Source organism: Aquarana catesbeiana, linkage group LG07 (assembly GCF_042186555.1).
Source record: "Aquarana catesbeiana isolate 2022-GZ linkage group LG07, ASM4218655v1, whole genome shotgun sequence".
NCBI classification, from domain to species: domain Eukaryota; kingdom Metazoa; phylum Chordata; class Amphibia; order Anura; family Ranidae; genus Aquarana; species Aquarana catesbeiana.
The window spans coordinates 109,657,944-109,674,000 of NC_133330.1; the positions used below are offsets into that span (position 1 = coordinate 109,657,944).

At 42.5% G+C, this 16,057-nt stretch overlaps 1 protein-coding gene across 3 annotated transcripts in view; it reads left to right on the plus strand.

The window, feature by feature from the left end:
- TOM1 (target of myb1 membrane trafficking protein) overlaps positions 1 to 16,057 on the plus strand; it is a 532,535-nt gene that overhangs the window by 240,878 nt on the left and 275,600 nt on the right. For all 3 annotated transcript variants that reach the window (XM_073592626.1, XM_073592625.1, XM_073592627.1), the window contains exons 8-9: positions 8,535 to 8,668; positions 14,134 to 14,182. In XM_073592626.1, coding sequence (XP_073448727.1) covers positions 8,535 to 8,668; positions 14,134 to 14,182 — 183 coding nt within the window. The remainder of the gene's footprint in view (positions 1 to 8,534; positions 8,669 to 14,133; positions 14,183 to 16,057) is intronic.

Sequence of the window (16,057 nt, forward strand, 5' to 3'; positions counted from 1 at the left end):
GACCTAGCCGGGACAGAGGCTGTTGGAGAGGACTGAATGCAAGCCTGTTGCCTTTTGATTGTGGGCCCTAGCATTTGGGGGAATGGTGCTCTCTGTGAGCTGTATGCCTGGGGACCCTGGGGTTGGTGTTACTTTGGATTCAGCTCCATGTCCCCCCAAAACACACAGACTCTGGGAACCCTTTATATGCCATATTAGAATAATAAGACTGAATTATACTGTTGGGACACATCCTGTGAGGAGATGCTGGTGTCATCCACTCCAACTACCTGTGTTTATGTTAATTGAATGAGCTGATCACATTGTCCTCTATACAATGTAGGAGACGGGACGACTCCTATTGGAGCTGCTGCTATTGTGAGAAGGTGTCCTGTGATAATTAACTCAGTCTGGGCAAAAGGTCATGTCTCAGTCACCTAGGCTGTATAAAGGATAAGTTAATTAGCTCATGTTAATTAGGTTAATTAGGTGACAGTTGTATTGTTAGAGGAGGTTCCAACGGCATATAAAGTCTTGTAATTTTGATTCTAAATAAAGTGAGTTCATGGTAGAAACAAGCAAGTGTCGCCTTGTTTTGTGCTCAGAGAGGTTGGAATATCTGATATCTGTATACAGACTGGGAGGAAGTGGTATATGACGGAAGCACTCAAGCGGAGTGTGGGACGTTCCGTGACACAAGGAAAATGGCCCAAATCAGAAATGACCTTGCCCATCAATATTCTAGAGATTCGGGCAGCACGCCTGGACGCTCAGACTACGAAATTGTCCTGTCAGGATCCAATCCAATAATGCTACAGTGGTGGCCTATATAAATCACCAAGGTTGCACGAGAAGTCGTGCTGCCCAGAGAGAGGTGAATCATATACTAACTTGGGCAGAAAACATACCTGGTCTATTGGCAGCCTTCATTCCAGGAATAGAGAATTGGCAGGCGGACTACTTGAGTCGCCAGCAGTTGCTCCCGGGAGAATGGTCTCTTCACCCCATCTTTCTGTCAATATGCCAAAGATGGGGAATTCCAGACGTGGATCTGTTTGCGTCCAGGTTTAACAAAAAGATCGACAACTTTGTGTCGAGGACAAAGGATCCGCTGGCATACGGAACAGATGCCTTGGTTTTCCTGTGGAATCAGTTTTCACTTATTTTATGCATTCCCTTCTGTTCTGTTGCTTCGGCGGCTTCTACGCAGGATCAAGCAGAAAAGGAAGGCGGTGATTCTTGTGGCCCAGGAGATCTTGGTATGCAGTGATCATAAAGATGGCGGTAGGAGACCTATGGACTCGCCATGACCAAACCTTTTCTCGCAAGGTCCGGTATTCCATCCTACCTTACAAACGCTAAATTTAACGGTTTGGCTGTTGAGACCCATTTTCTGAAGAAGGGTGGGCTATTAAGTTCAGTAGTGTCTACTCTGGTTAATGCAAGGAAGCTGGCCTCCAGAGTCATATATTAGAGTCTGGAAGGCACATGTCTCCTGGTGTGAATCCAGGGGTTGACACCCCAGGAAATATGTCATATGTAGGATCCTTGTCTTTCTACAGATGGGATTAGAAATGAAACTGGCCTTGAGTACTATCAAAGGCCAGGTTTCAGCCTTATTGGTATTATTTCAACGACCACTTGCTTCACACTCTCTGGTTCATAGCTTTATTCAGGGGGTAACGTGGCTTTATCCTCCGGTTAGGTCACCCCTGAACCCTTGGGACTTGAATTTAGTCCTGATAGAGAAGGGGATGCCACCGCTTCAGGTAAGTCAGCTGAAACAAAAACTTCTTCTCTACAATTGAAGAGCCCCAGGTGCTGAGCTGAGGCTATGAATAAGAACTCTCTGCAGTGTGAAACGTGTCAGCTCCTGTCTGTATCGCTTTGCTGTGGCTTGTACAGTGTGATCCCGATTTTTCAATAAATGCAAAAGAAATTTTCATTGGAGTGCAGCTGTCCAGAGTTTTCCGTTCATCTTCATTTGAATTTAGTCCTGTCTTCATTACAGAAACAGCCTTTTGAGCCGATACGACATATTCCCTTGGTCCTTTTAACAAGGAAATTAGTTTTTCTGGTAGCCATATCTTCTGCAAGAAGGGTATCGGAGTTGGCTGCTCTTTCTTGTAAAGAGCCATATTTGATTATGCACAAGGATAAGGTTGTATTGCGTCCTCATCCTAATTTTCTACCGAAGGTAGTGTCAGACTTTCATTTGAACCAGGATATTCTACCTTCATTTTTCCCAATACCTTGTTCTGCAGAAGAAAGGTCACTACATTCTCTTGATGTGGTGAGTGCAGTCAAGGTCTACTTGAAGGCGACTGCTCAGGTAATTAAAACCGATGTTTTGTTTGTGTTGCCTGAAGGTCGTAAGAGGGCAGGCAGCATTGAAATCTTCTATTTCTAAATGGATTTGTCAAGTGATTGTTCAAGCTAATGGTTTAAAGAGGAAAGTTCCACCTTTTTCATATTAAAACGCACTTCACCAGGGCTGTTAGTACCTCCTGGGCAGTGATCACCAAGCCTCCATGGCTGAAATCTGCAAGGCCACAACTTGGTCTTCAGTCCATACTTTTACCAGATTCTATCAAGTAGATGTAAAAGGTCATGAGGATATCGCCTTTTGGCGCAGTGTACTGCAGGAAGCAGTACAAGTCCTCTAGTCTACTGGTGCCCTACTTTTGTTGTGTCTCCCTTCAGTTGGCATTGCTATGGGACATCCCACATAGTAACTACTTTGGCTCTGTGTCCCGTGATGTACGATAAGATAATAGGTTTTTTTATAACCGCTTACCTGTAAATTCCTTTTCTTTGAAGTACATCACGGGACATGGAGGTCCATCCTTTCTTTCTAGTATACACGTGTATTGCTTTGCTACAAAAACTGAGGTACTCCCAGTAGTGGGAGGGGTTATATAGGGGGTGGACTTTCTGTCTTAGGGTGTGCCAGGGTCCATCACCTGGCACACCCATCACCTGGCCTTTAACCCACATAACTACTATGGCTCTGTGTCCCGTGATGTACTTTAAAGAAAAGGATTTTTACAGGTAAGCTGTTTTAAAAATCCTATTTTCCCCTGTTCACTTATTCCCCTGGCCCTTAGAAAGTTTGTTCAAAAATACACCACAATGAATCTAGTGGTCCCGTATTGGCTGAAGAGGCCTTGGTTTTCCACACTGTTAAGCCTGGCGGCAGAGTCCCCCTCGTGCTGCCAGAGAGGGAGGGGGTCTGCTATCTCAGGGCCCACCTGTTGCTAAAAATACAGAGCATGAAGTCTAAGGGGCTCTCAGACAGGGCAGTGAATATGATTCTTTACAGTAGAAAGTGACCCAAGCAATTTGTTACATTTTGGAAAGTCTTCTGTTCATGGCTAGACACCAAGAAGGTGTCTGCACGTATTCAAACCATCTTAGCGTTTTTATAGGATGGCGCAGACTGGCCATTAGTACATTAAAAGTTGAGGTGGTGGCTGTGTCTGTTTTTATTGAGCAACTCCTGGTGTTAGACCTGCTAGACAACAGGTTCTTTAAGGGGTTAGCCAGAATTAGGCCCATTCTGCCAAAATGGAATTTGTCCTTAGTATTGCGAGATTGAATAAAATGTTTGCAAGAGAAAGAGCTGTGCTTAAAGTGGGCCACTCTCAAAACTTATTTTGGTTGCCATTTCCAGGTGCATTAGTGAGCTGCAGGCACTTTCTATTAAAAGCATTTCCTGCAAATTTTTGAGGACAGGTTGCTAATGCGTACAGGCCCGGGGGTTCTTGCCCAAGGGGTTTTCTAAATTCCACAGGACTCAGGAGATTGTTTTCTCTTCTTTCTGTCTGTCTCCAACTAGTCCAAAATAAGCAGAATTCCATTAACTGAACGTGCGGGCCTGTGTTAACCCCTTGCGTTATTTGAAATTGTCCGAAGGCATTAGGAAATAGAATGCCCTATTAGTTTTGCATTCTGGAAAGAAATTGGTTTTCCAAGCTTCGAAGAGCACAGTGGGCCAGTGGATCTAACAAGCTATTGTAGAAGCTTACAAAATTTTGTAGAAGGAATGCCCTTTTTCCCCAATGGCGAAAGGGGCCTGAATCAAGGTATTGTGTATTTGTGAGGCAGTGGTTTGTAACACTTTCTTGTTGAAAGTGTTGGTGAAGAAACACTTTGTGATGAGCCAGAAGCAGCAGAAAGTGCTTCTGGAATGAGAACTCGGGAGTTAGGGTTGTCCCGATACCACTTTTTCAGGACCGAGTACAAGTACCGATACTTTTTTTTCAAGTACTCGCCGATACCGAATACCGATACTTTTTTTTTTATGTCACGTGACAGTGTTTTTTTTAATTTTTTTTTTAACAGTGCTTTTTTTTTTTTTTTTTTTTTTTTGGGGGGGGGGGGGGGGGTGAACGGTGTGTGTGTGGTTTTGTTTTTTTTTTTTTAAATTTACAATTTTTATTTTTTACAATAATTTTTTTTTTATTCTTTATTGCAATATGTGTTTTTTTTGTTTTTGTTTTTTTTTTTAATCAGCCCTGTTGGGGGGCTTTGGTCAGATATCAGGGGTCTTAACAGACCTCTGATATCTCCCCCTTGAGACAGAGAAAGAGACAGAGGATAGAGATTCCCCAGTCCCTTTCTCTGCAGCCTCAGCTGCACTGAGAATGAATGGAGAGAAGACAGCGGCTCCTCTCTATTCATAAACTGACACATAGTAATCACAAGAGATTACAATGTTTCAGTTATGTGAATGGACAGAGTCAGCTGACTCTGTCTATTCACAAAGGAAGGAGGAGGAGGACGGCGTAACGGAGGGGGAGAACGGAGGGGGACAGAGAAGGAGGGGGGGAACGGAGGGGACAGCGGAGAGGCACAGGGAAGGAAAGAGGAACGGAGGGGGACAGCGGAGAGGCACAGAGGAGGAAAGAGGAACGGAGGGGGACAGTGGAGAGGCACAGAGGAGGAAAGAGGAACGGAGGGGGACAGCGGAGAGGCACAGAGGAGGAAAGAGGAACGGAGGGGGACAGCGGAGAGGCACAGAGGAGGAAAGAGGAACGGAGGGGGACAGCGGAGAGGCACAGAGGAGGAAAGAGGAACGGAGGGGGACAGCGGAGAGGCACAGAGGAGGAAAGAGGAACGGAGGGGGACAGCGGAGAGGCACAGAGGAAGAAAGAGGAACGGAGGGGACAGCGGAGGGGGACAGAAAAGGAGAGAAGAACGGAGGGGGACAGTGGAGAGGCACAGAGGAGGAAAGAGGAACGGAGGGGACAGCGGAGGGGGACAGAAAAGGAGAGAAGAACGGAGGGGGACAGCGGAGAGGCACAGAGGAAAGGAGGGGGCATGGAGGATAATGCAGTGACAGTCAGCGGTGAGCGATCACCGCTGTGTCACTTAAAAGCAGCTGAAAGCCGCTGGGGGAGAAGCTTGTATCTCCCCCATGCGCCGATCACAGCTGACTTTTAGGTATCGGGGAAGCATCGGGAGCATTTGCCCGAGTACAAGTACTTGGACAAATGCTCGGTATCGGTGCCGATACCGATACTAGTATCGGTATCGGGACAACCCTATCGGGAGTAGAGAGCTACTCACTTTCATTATGCTCCTCATCATTTCAATCCATAAAGTATTAATATCTTTAGGGCACAGCTGGAATAGAAGGATAGGTTTTGTCATCGTTTTAGCATTTGGAAAATAATTTCTTCTCACAATATTTGCAAATTGCAGCTTTGCTCTCAGCAGAAATTGCACTGTGGAAAGGTTTCTGAACTCCTAGATGTTTTTCACGCCATTTTATTAGGAGCAGGAAAAGAAAAAACTAGTTACTGACCAAACTGTAGGTAAACGTTATGCTGTGACGGTGGAGAACATTGATAGGCAATCATTTAACCACTTCAGCCCTGGAAGAATTTACTCCCTTCCTGACTAGAGTGTTTGTTTTTTTTGCAATTCGGCACTGCGTCGCTTTAACTGACATTTGCGCGGTCGTGCGACGTTGTACCCAAACAATTTACGTCCACAAATAGAGCTTTCTTTTGGTGGTGTTTGATCGCTTCTGCGTTTTTGTTTATTTTTTGTGCTATAAACAAAAAAAGCTACAATTTTGAAAAAAATACAATATTTTGTACTTTGTGCTATAATAAATATCACCCCCCTTTTTTTTTTTCCTTTAAAAAAGCAAATTTTTTCTCAGTTTAGGCCGATATGTATTCTTCGACATATTATTGGTAAAAAAAAATAGTAATGGCGGCGATCTGCGATTTTTATCGTGACTGCGACATTATGGCGGACACATTGGACAATTTTGATACATTTTTGGAACCATTGGCATTAATATAGCGATCAATGCGATTAAAAATGCATTGATTATTGTAAAAATGTCACTGGCAGTGAAGGGGTTAACACTAGGGAGTGGTGAAGGGGTTAACTATGTTCCCCGGGAGCGGGTTCTAACTGAAGGGGGAGGGCACTAACTAGAGGAAGTGACGGATCGTGGTTCCTAGCTAATAGGAACACACGATCTGTCACTCCTGTCAGAACAGGGAAGTGTGTGTTTACACACACTCGTCCCTGTTCTGTCTCTCCTGATCATGATCGCTCGTGGCCGGCGGTAATTGCGACAACGGCAACTGCGGCGGCTGGTCCAGAAGCGGTTAACTACTTGCCGACCGCCGCATCTATATATACGTGGCGGTGGATATTGTTATGGCAGCAGCTAGCTGCCATAAACCTAGTCTCCCTGTTTTCAGCCGGCGGTCGGCTACAAGATAAAAGTGGTCTCTGCGGCGGATTCGCCGCGAGATCACTTTTATCAGTGGCGGGAGAGGGCCCCCCTCCCACCGCGATCCGGTGCCCTCCGCCGCTTACCGGAGCCATCGGCAGCGGCAGAGGCGATCACGTCTGTTCCCTAGCTGTGCATGGAGACGAGTGAGGGGAAGATGGCGCCCACTTGTCTCCATGACACTGCAGCGAGGAAGCGACGTCAAAATGTCACTTCCACCCATACGTCTTAAAGGCACATTTTTTTCAATGTCATTTTTTTAAATTACTTTTTTTTTTTATATTGCATTTTAGTGTAAATATGAGATCTGAGGTCTTTTTGATCCCAGATCTCATATTTAAGAGGACCTGTCATGCTTTTTTCTATTATTATAAGGGATGTTTACATTCCTTATAATAGGATTAAAAGTGACACAATTTTTATTTTATTTTTTTAAACAGTGTAAAAATAAATAAGAAAAATAAAAAAAATAAAGTTTTTTTTAAACGTCCCATCCCGACGAGCTTGCGCGCAGAAGCGAACGCATACGTGAGTAGCGCCAGCATATGAAAACGGTGGTCAAACCACACATGTGAGGTATCGCCGCGATCATTAGAGCGAGAGTAATAATTCTAGCCCTAGACCTCCTCTGTAACGCAAAACATGCAACCTGTAGAATTTTTTAAACGTTGCCTATGGAGATTTTTGAGGGTAAAAGTTTGACGCCATTCCACAAGCGGGCGCAATTTTGAAGCATGACATGTTGGGTATCAATTTACTCGGCGTAACATTATCTTTCACAATATAAAAAAAATTGGGCTAACTTTACTGTTGTCTTATTTTTTTTTTTCCTCTCCAAATAAAGCGCGCTTGTAAGACCGCTGCGCAAATACGGTGTGAAAAAAAGTATTGCAATGACCGCCATTTTATTCTCTCTAAACAATATATAATGTTTGGGGGATCTAAGTAATTTTCTAGCACAAAAAACAAACTGTTTTAAACACCTGAATTCCAAAACAAGGCTGGTAAGTGGTTAAGGCCTGAGAGGACAAACTATCATCCACTGTATCCCAACAATTACCCATCTGTTTGTGTGCTCCATCTTGTATCTCCTACAAACTAAATTCCAATGAGAAGTAGTGTTACTTGAATTGTATTCCAGGATTTGCTTGTCTTAGGCTGAGAGAACTTGCAATAATTTAGGACTTTACATAAAGTCTCAGAAATCTTTCATTAAGGTCTTCATGTTCTATAGTTTGAATACCATGTCGTAGATATATTGTTTATCATTGTAGAAGAACATAGTCAACAGTTTGCTCCCCCCCAATTTTTCAGGAAAAAAAACCCGGAAACCCCCCCCCCCCCCATTTCTTTTTTTTTTTTTTTTTTTTTTTCTCGTTTTTTCTTTTTTTCTTTATTCCTTCTAACCTCTAGTTGTGGCAACATGACTGGTCTGCTAAGCCGTGGGGAACAGCTAGGATGCAACAGGGGCTCCAACATGGAGGATTGCTTGGCTGTGAATTCCGGAAAAATTTGGTGTATAGAAGCTTTTTTTAAATTTTTATTTTTTTTTCCTCTATTAACGTTGATTAGCTAGGAGTGATGGTGGTTTTCCCCCAGAGGTATTCATTCATTTGATTTAGTGTATTGAGCTGATCCATCCAGTGTGAAGGTATATATATGTGTGTGTATATGTAACATTTAAAATGTTTTGTCAATGTTTTCAGGTTACATGCTGTGTTGTGCAGCTGTTTTTCTGCATTATATCCAGCCCTGTAATTCTCACTGTCCTGACTGTTGCTTGTTTTGTTCTTAGGAATTAAACCGTACGTGCCGATCCATGCAGCAAAGAATCCTGGAGCTTATACCTCAAATGACCAATGAACAGCTGATAGAAGAACTTCTTATTGTAAATGACAACCTCAACAATGTTTTTCTGCGCCATGAGAGGTAATTACATCACTGTAGTCCACAGCAGAGATGTTCCCTTGTAACTTATTGCACGTCCTTCCCAATCACCTAGTATTTCATAGCACCGTGTTCTCGTCTATATATGGAAAGCTCGACCAGAAAGCATAATTTACTGTATATTTTATGTAATCAATTTATGGATATATGCCAAAAGTATTTTTTCCTCACATTGGGCATTGACATAGCTGCAAAGTAGCAACAGACTGAGGTCACCAATTTCCTTCAGTTAACATCTTCCTTTTCAGCACAAGCATGTGCAACATAAGTTGATTGGTTCATAATGATACCCAATTGACTATAGTTTATATATCTTTTTGGGGTTCTGTATAGTATCATTAGCAATCCTCTTTTAAACATATTTATTTCTTTAGTACCATAGCTTTAGTATCCTCCTTCCTTAAAAAATGTAAATGCCCTTCTGTTCTGCTAAACAGAATGTTCCTGTTCAATCCTATTTTGTTTGTAAAAATATGCAAGCACTGCTCTATTAGGCTCTGCGCTGCTATATATCATGCACAGTTGCCAATGATGGTAGTTGGAAATGATGGCTGTAGTGTATATTTAACAGTGCATCTGGAAAGTATTCCCAGCGCTTCACTTTTTCCACATTTTGTTATGTTACAGCCTTATTCCAAAATGCATTAAATTCATTATTTTACTCAAGATTCTACAAACAATAGCCCATAATGACAACGTGAAAGAAGTTTGTTTGAAATCTGTGCAAATTTATTAAAAAAAAAATGAAAAAAATTCATATATGCGTACAGTGGATTTAAAAAGTCTATACACCCCTGTTAAAATGTCAGGTTTCTGTGATGTAAAAAAAATGAGACAAAGATAAATCCTTCCAGAACTGTTTTCAACTTTTTAATGTGACCTATAAATTGTACAACTCCATTGAAAAACAAACTGAAATTTTTTAGGGGGGGGGGGTGTTAAAAATAAAAAATTAATATAAAGTGGCTGCATAAGTGTGCACACCCTCTTTTATAACTGGGGATGTAGCTGTGTTCAAAATTAAGCAATCACATTCAACCTCATTAAATGGGAGTCGGTACACATCTGCCATCAGTTAACCACTTAAGCCCTGGACCATTTTGCTGACCAGAGCACTTTTTGTGATTCGGCACTGCGTCGCTTTTAATGACAATTGCGCCGTTGTGCGGCGTGGCTCACAAACAAAATTTACATCTTCTTTTTCCCCACAAATAGAGCTTTCTCTTGGTGCTATTTGATCACCTCTGCATTTTTTATTTTTTGCGATATAAACAAAAAAATAGCGACAATTTTGAAAAAAAACGCATTATTTTTTGCTATAATATCCCCCAAAAATATATATAAAAAAAATTTTTATCCTCAGTTTAGGCCGATGCGTATTCTTCTACATATTTTTGGTAAAAAAAAATCGCAATAAGCGTTTATTGATTGGTTTGTGCAAAAGTTGTATGTCTACAAAATAGGGGATAGTTTTTATGGCATTTTTATTAATATATTTTTTTTACTAGTAATGGTGAAGATCAGCGATTTATTTATTTATTTTTTTTTTTATCGTGACTGCGACATTATGGCGGACACGTCGGACAATTTTGACGCGATTTTGGGACCATTCACATTTATACAGCGATCAGTGCAATTAAAATTGCATTGATTACTGTGTAAATGTGACTGGCAGTGTAGGGGGATGGGCTAGCTGTGACAGGGAGCTATGATCAGTGACACTGTCACTAGGCAGAACGGGGAGATGCTTGTTTACATTAGCATCTCCCTGTTCTTCCTCTCCATGGGTATGTCCGCGGGACCTGCGACCCGTCTCATGGAGCTCCCAGCCGGCGCGCACGCGATGGCACGGCGGCAAATTCAAAGGGATGTACAGGTACGCCCATTTACCCAGCCGTGCTATTCTGCTGACATACATTGGCGTGCGCCGGTCGGGAACCGGTTAAAGTGCCTCTGATTAACCCCAACTAAACTTTAGCTGTTCTAGTAGGTTCTTAGTCACATTCTACAGCAAAAGCCATGGTCTGCAGAAAGCTTCCAAAGCATCAGAGGACTCTCATTGTTAAAAGGTATCAGGAAAAGGGTACAAAAGAATTTACAAGGCATTAGATATACCATGGAACACAGTGCAGACAATCGTCATCAAGTGGAGAAAATATGGCACAACAGTGACATTACCAAGAACTGGCCGTCCCCTCAAAAATTATGAAAAGACAAGAGGAAAACTGGTCAGGGATGCTGCCAAGATGCCTACAGCAACATTAACGGAGCTTCAGGAATATCTGGCAAGTAGTGGCTGTGTGGTACATCCAACAACAATCTCCCGTATTCTTCATGTCTAGACTATGGAGTAGAGTGGCAAGATGTAAGCCTTTTCATATGAAGAAAAATATCCAAGCCCAGCTGAATTTTGCAAAAAGACATCTGAAGTCTCCCAAAAGCATGTGGAAAAATGTGTTCTGGTCTGATGAAACCAAGGTTGAACTTTTTGGCCATAATTCCAAAAGATATGTTTGGCGCAAAAACACTGCACATCACCAAAACACCATGCCCACCACAGTGAAGCATGGTGGTGGCAGCATCATGCTTTGGGGCTGTTTTTCTTAAGCTGGAACAGCGGACTTAGTCAAGGTAGATGGTATTATGAACAGTTCCAAATACCAGTCAATATTGGCACAAAACCTTCAGGCTTCTGCTAGAAAGCTGAACATGAAGAGGAACTTTTTCTTTCCGCATGACAACGACCCAAAGCATACATCCAAATCAAAAGGAATGGCTTCACCAGAAGAAGATTAAAGTTTTGGAATCGGCCAGAGTCCAGACCTGAATCCAATTGATAATCTGTGGGGCGATCTGAAGAGGACTATGCACAGGAGATGCCCTTGCAACCTGACAGATTTGGAGTGTTTTTGCAAAGAAGAGCGGGTAAATATTGCCAAGTCAAGATGTACCATGCGGATAGACTCATACCCAAAAAGACTGAGTGCTGTAAAAAAAAATCAAAACGAGCGTCAACAAAGTATTAGTTTAAGGGTGTGGACACTTATCCAACCATAATATTTTATTTTTTTATTTTTACTTCCCTCCACCTAAAAGATTTTAGTTTGTTGTTCAACTGAGTTGTACAGTTTATATGTCACATTAAAGGTGGAAAAAGTTCTGAAAGTATTTTATCTTTGTCTCTCTTTTTTTTTATTTTTTATTTATTTTTTATACATCACAGAAACCTGACATTTTAACAGGGGTATCGTAGACTTTTTATATCCACTGTAAGTATACACAGCCTTTGCCATGATACTCAAAATTGAGCTCAGGTGCATCCTGTTTCCACTGATCATTCTTCAGATATTTGTACAACTTGATTGGGGTCCACCTGTGGTAAATTCAGTTGATTGGACATGATTTGGAAAGGCACACACCTGTCTATATAATGTCCCACAGTTAACGATGCATATCACAGCACAAACCAAGTCATGAAGGCCAAGGAATTGTCTGTAGACCTCAGACAGGATTGTATCAAGGCACAGATCTGGGGAAGGGTACAGAAACATTTCTGCAATATTGAAGGTCCCAATGAGCACAGTGGCCTCCATCATCCATAAATGGAAGAAGTTTGGAACCACCAGGACTCTTCTTAGAGCAAGCCGCCCAACCAAACTGTGCGATCAGGGAGCAGGAGCCTTAATCAGGGAGGTGACCAAGAATCCGCTGATCACTCTGACAGAGCTCCAGCGTCTTTCTGTGGGGAGAGGAGAATCTTCCAGAAGAACAACCATCTCTGCAGCACTCCACAAATCAGGCTTGTGTAAAAGGCACACGATAGCTCGCATGGAGTTTACCAAAAGTCACCTGAAGGACTCTGACCATGAGAAACAAAATTCTCTGGTCTGATGAAACAAAGATTGAACTCTTTGGCCTGAATGGCAAGCGTCATGTCTGGAGGAAATCCGGCACTGCTCATCACCTGGCAAATACCATCTCTACAGTGAAGCATGGTGGTGGCAACATCATGCTGTTAGGATGTATTTCAACGTCAGGAACTGGGAGACTAGTCAGGATTGAGGGAAAGATGAATGCTGCAATGTTCAGACATTCTTGATGAAAACCTTCTCCAGTGCGCACTGGGGAAAAGGTTCATCTTCCAACAGGACAAGGACCCATGCGCATAGCCAAGATAACAAAAGATTGACTACGAGTCAACTCTGTGAATGTCCTTGAGTGGCCCAGCCAGAGCCCAGACTTGAACATCTCTGGAGAGATCTGAAAATGGCTGGCTGTGCACCGACACTCCCCATCCAACCTGATGGAGCTTGAGAGGTCCTGCAAAGAATGGGAGAAACTGCCCAAAAATAAGCTTGTAGCATCAAACTCAAAGACTTGAGGCTGCAATTGGTGCCAAAGGTGCTTCAACAGAGTATTGAGCAAAAACCTGTGAATACTTATGTACATTTTTTTTACTTTTTATTTTTAATAAATTTGCAAAGATTTCAAACAAACTTCTTTCACTTTGTCATTATGCGGTATTTGTTGTATAATTTTGAGGAAAATAACTTAATCAATTTTGGAAAAAGGCTGCAACATGACAAAATGTGGAAAAAAGTGAAGCGCTGTGAATACTTTCCGGATTCACTGTAAATAAAATATTTGTATTTTAAAAGACACATCCCCAAACTACAATACTACTTCTCCAAGATTACATTTTTCATAGCAAAGGCAGGTCCAAATCTGCATCTTCCTAACTGAATTGGTGAACTTTTTGTATTCACATGGACAGCTTTAGCATTTGTGCAACATGTACACTGCCCTATTCCTAAACGTTCTCATTGATGGTGCTCTAAGTCACAGGGTTGTCCAACCTTGATACAGGAGGCACAGAAAGAGTGAAGAGGCTAGCGACTCAACAAAATAAGACTCATTGTTGTGCTTTATGAGGCATTAAAGTGATACTAAAGTCTCGTTTTATTTCATTTAAAAATAACAAACGTCATAATTACCTGCTGTGTGCAGTGGTTTTGCACAGAGCAGCCCCGATCCTCCAATTCTCGGGTCCTGCTTTGGTGCTCCTTGCCCCTCCCTCCTGCCGAGTGCCCCCACAGCAAGTAGCTTGCTATGAGGGCACTCAAGCCGAGCGGCTGCTCCGTGTGTCAATTTAGACACAGAGCTGCGGCCTGGCCCCGCCCCTCACTCTCCTTATTGGCTCCCACTTCTGTCAACGTGAGTAAGCCAATCAGGAGGGAGAGTCCCGGCCAGCCCAGTCTCTTTTGCAACATCGCTGGATCGATATGGGCACAGATATTAGGTAGGCTGCTGCACACAGGTTTTTTTTTTTTTTTTCTTAATGCATAGAATGCAATAAGATAAAAAACCTTCTGCATTTTAGAACTTGTGTCTGTGTTAAATGCCTTGTTCAAAGTCAATATATCATTTAGATATGATTTTATTTTCAGGTTTGAGAGGATGTTTTCTGGACAGGCTGGAAGAACTCCAGAGGCACAGGTATTAAAACAATGATGGGACTGATGACAACAGATTCTAGAATCTGTTTTGTTTTATGAATTTGTCAACCAAAAATGCAACTTGAGAAAAATAGATTTTTTTCCCATTGGAGGACACAAGACTTCATTCGTTAATGTGTGTGTATACTTAGACCAACCTATGGAAGGCTTATGCAAATCAAATGAGGCACAACTTTTTAGTGACTATACCCCAGAATATAGAACTAGTTTAGCTTACCGTGTTGAGAAGCTCGTTTGGCTGTTCTTCTCTTATGGCTCACAGGAGTGCAGAAGTCCACACTCTGCTGACGCCAGTCAATACAGGCTTGGGCGTCATCGCGACCATGGAGTTGAGATTCGCCCAGATCCCTGGACCGGTGTCCTGTCGAGAAATGTCCCCCATCGTATAGTGTCCGCCCTATATTGCGCAGCGCTTGCGCAGTACGGAGGACAAAGGAGATGCGAAAGTCTCCGAACGTGAACAGCTGTTCATGAGCTGTACACGACACCTGCGCAATTAATACTACATTTTGTTGCACGCTCCCAATGCTCGTACAACGCTGCAAGGGGCGGTGTGCCTACAGAATGGGCAGAGCTGATTACACAACTGAAGGAGTTTTACAATGATGGCCAGAGCTCATAAGGGTGGGTAGTTCAATGTTACATACATATATCTCCGAAAAACAAACGCGCAACCATTAATTAGTGAAGATGATTAAACACAACCATAAAAACTCGTATAAAGATATATATAGTATTGTGCAAAAGTGATACAATAAAGTAAAAAAAATGCTACCAAAAAACGCCCATGTGAACAGTGGTGTGCACCATCAACCTGTTACAAGGACCTAAAGCAAAAGTACTCTGATATATATAAATATATAAGCATCAGCCTGCCGACGTGGAAATCCTCGTCTTTCAATCCAGGGATCGTGATTACAATCACCCTCAACGACCGAAGCTAAATTCTCTCTCCTTTTTGGAATCCACACACAGGTGCAGTTATAATCGCCCTTGATTCAGATCTCTTCTCATGGATGATCTCAGCGGTTATCAATCAAGGGAGATAAGAAAAAAGCTCCATAGTGCAGATAAACTTCGAAAAGGGTTTTTTTATTCCCAAAAACTTCACAGCAGCTCACAGCAATTTAAAAAACTTCGGTAAAACTTCACAGTAAATGTTCACAGCAATCTAGCAATCATAAAAACGAAAACAGGAATGGTTGAAAAACTAATGAAGCAACAGCTCAGGGTCAAACCAAATAGCTGGATAAAACGTGATAACGTCAGAATCAGCTGCTCCACCTGACTGGGAACGGAGGCATGCCTCTGTTTCCAGTTGATGCCTTCTATGGAGAAATGCGTCGGGTGGAGCAGCTGATTCTTTAACACGTTTTATCCAGCTATTTGGTTTGATCCTGAGCCAGTCAACGACTGGTGCATTCTGAAAGCTGTGGGTGCTGCTCCCACAATGCAATGTTCTGGAAGGGGTGATTTCTCCATCCACCTTATTCATGTGGATGGAGGAATCTGAATTTTTTTTTCCTTGAGCCCAGTAATAAAACTAGCTGTTTATGACCAGCTTTAGTCACAGAAGATTCTTCTGTCAAGTAGCTGCTATGTCATACCACCAGATCCTGGATATTTCCCAGATCACCAAATTCAACATGGTCATTGCAATGACCCTGAATCTGTCTTTCTTGACTTCAGTCTCCGCAACAGCCATAGCATTCTCTGCCTGTATGGGTACTGTCATACCAGACTGACAGATCTGTAAATTGATGCTGAGCGGCTTCCCTGCTGCATTCTGAAATCATCAGTTGCTCAGCACAGGACCTGGAAGCTAGTGGAGATCACTGTAGTAGTGCTGTCTGCT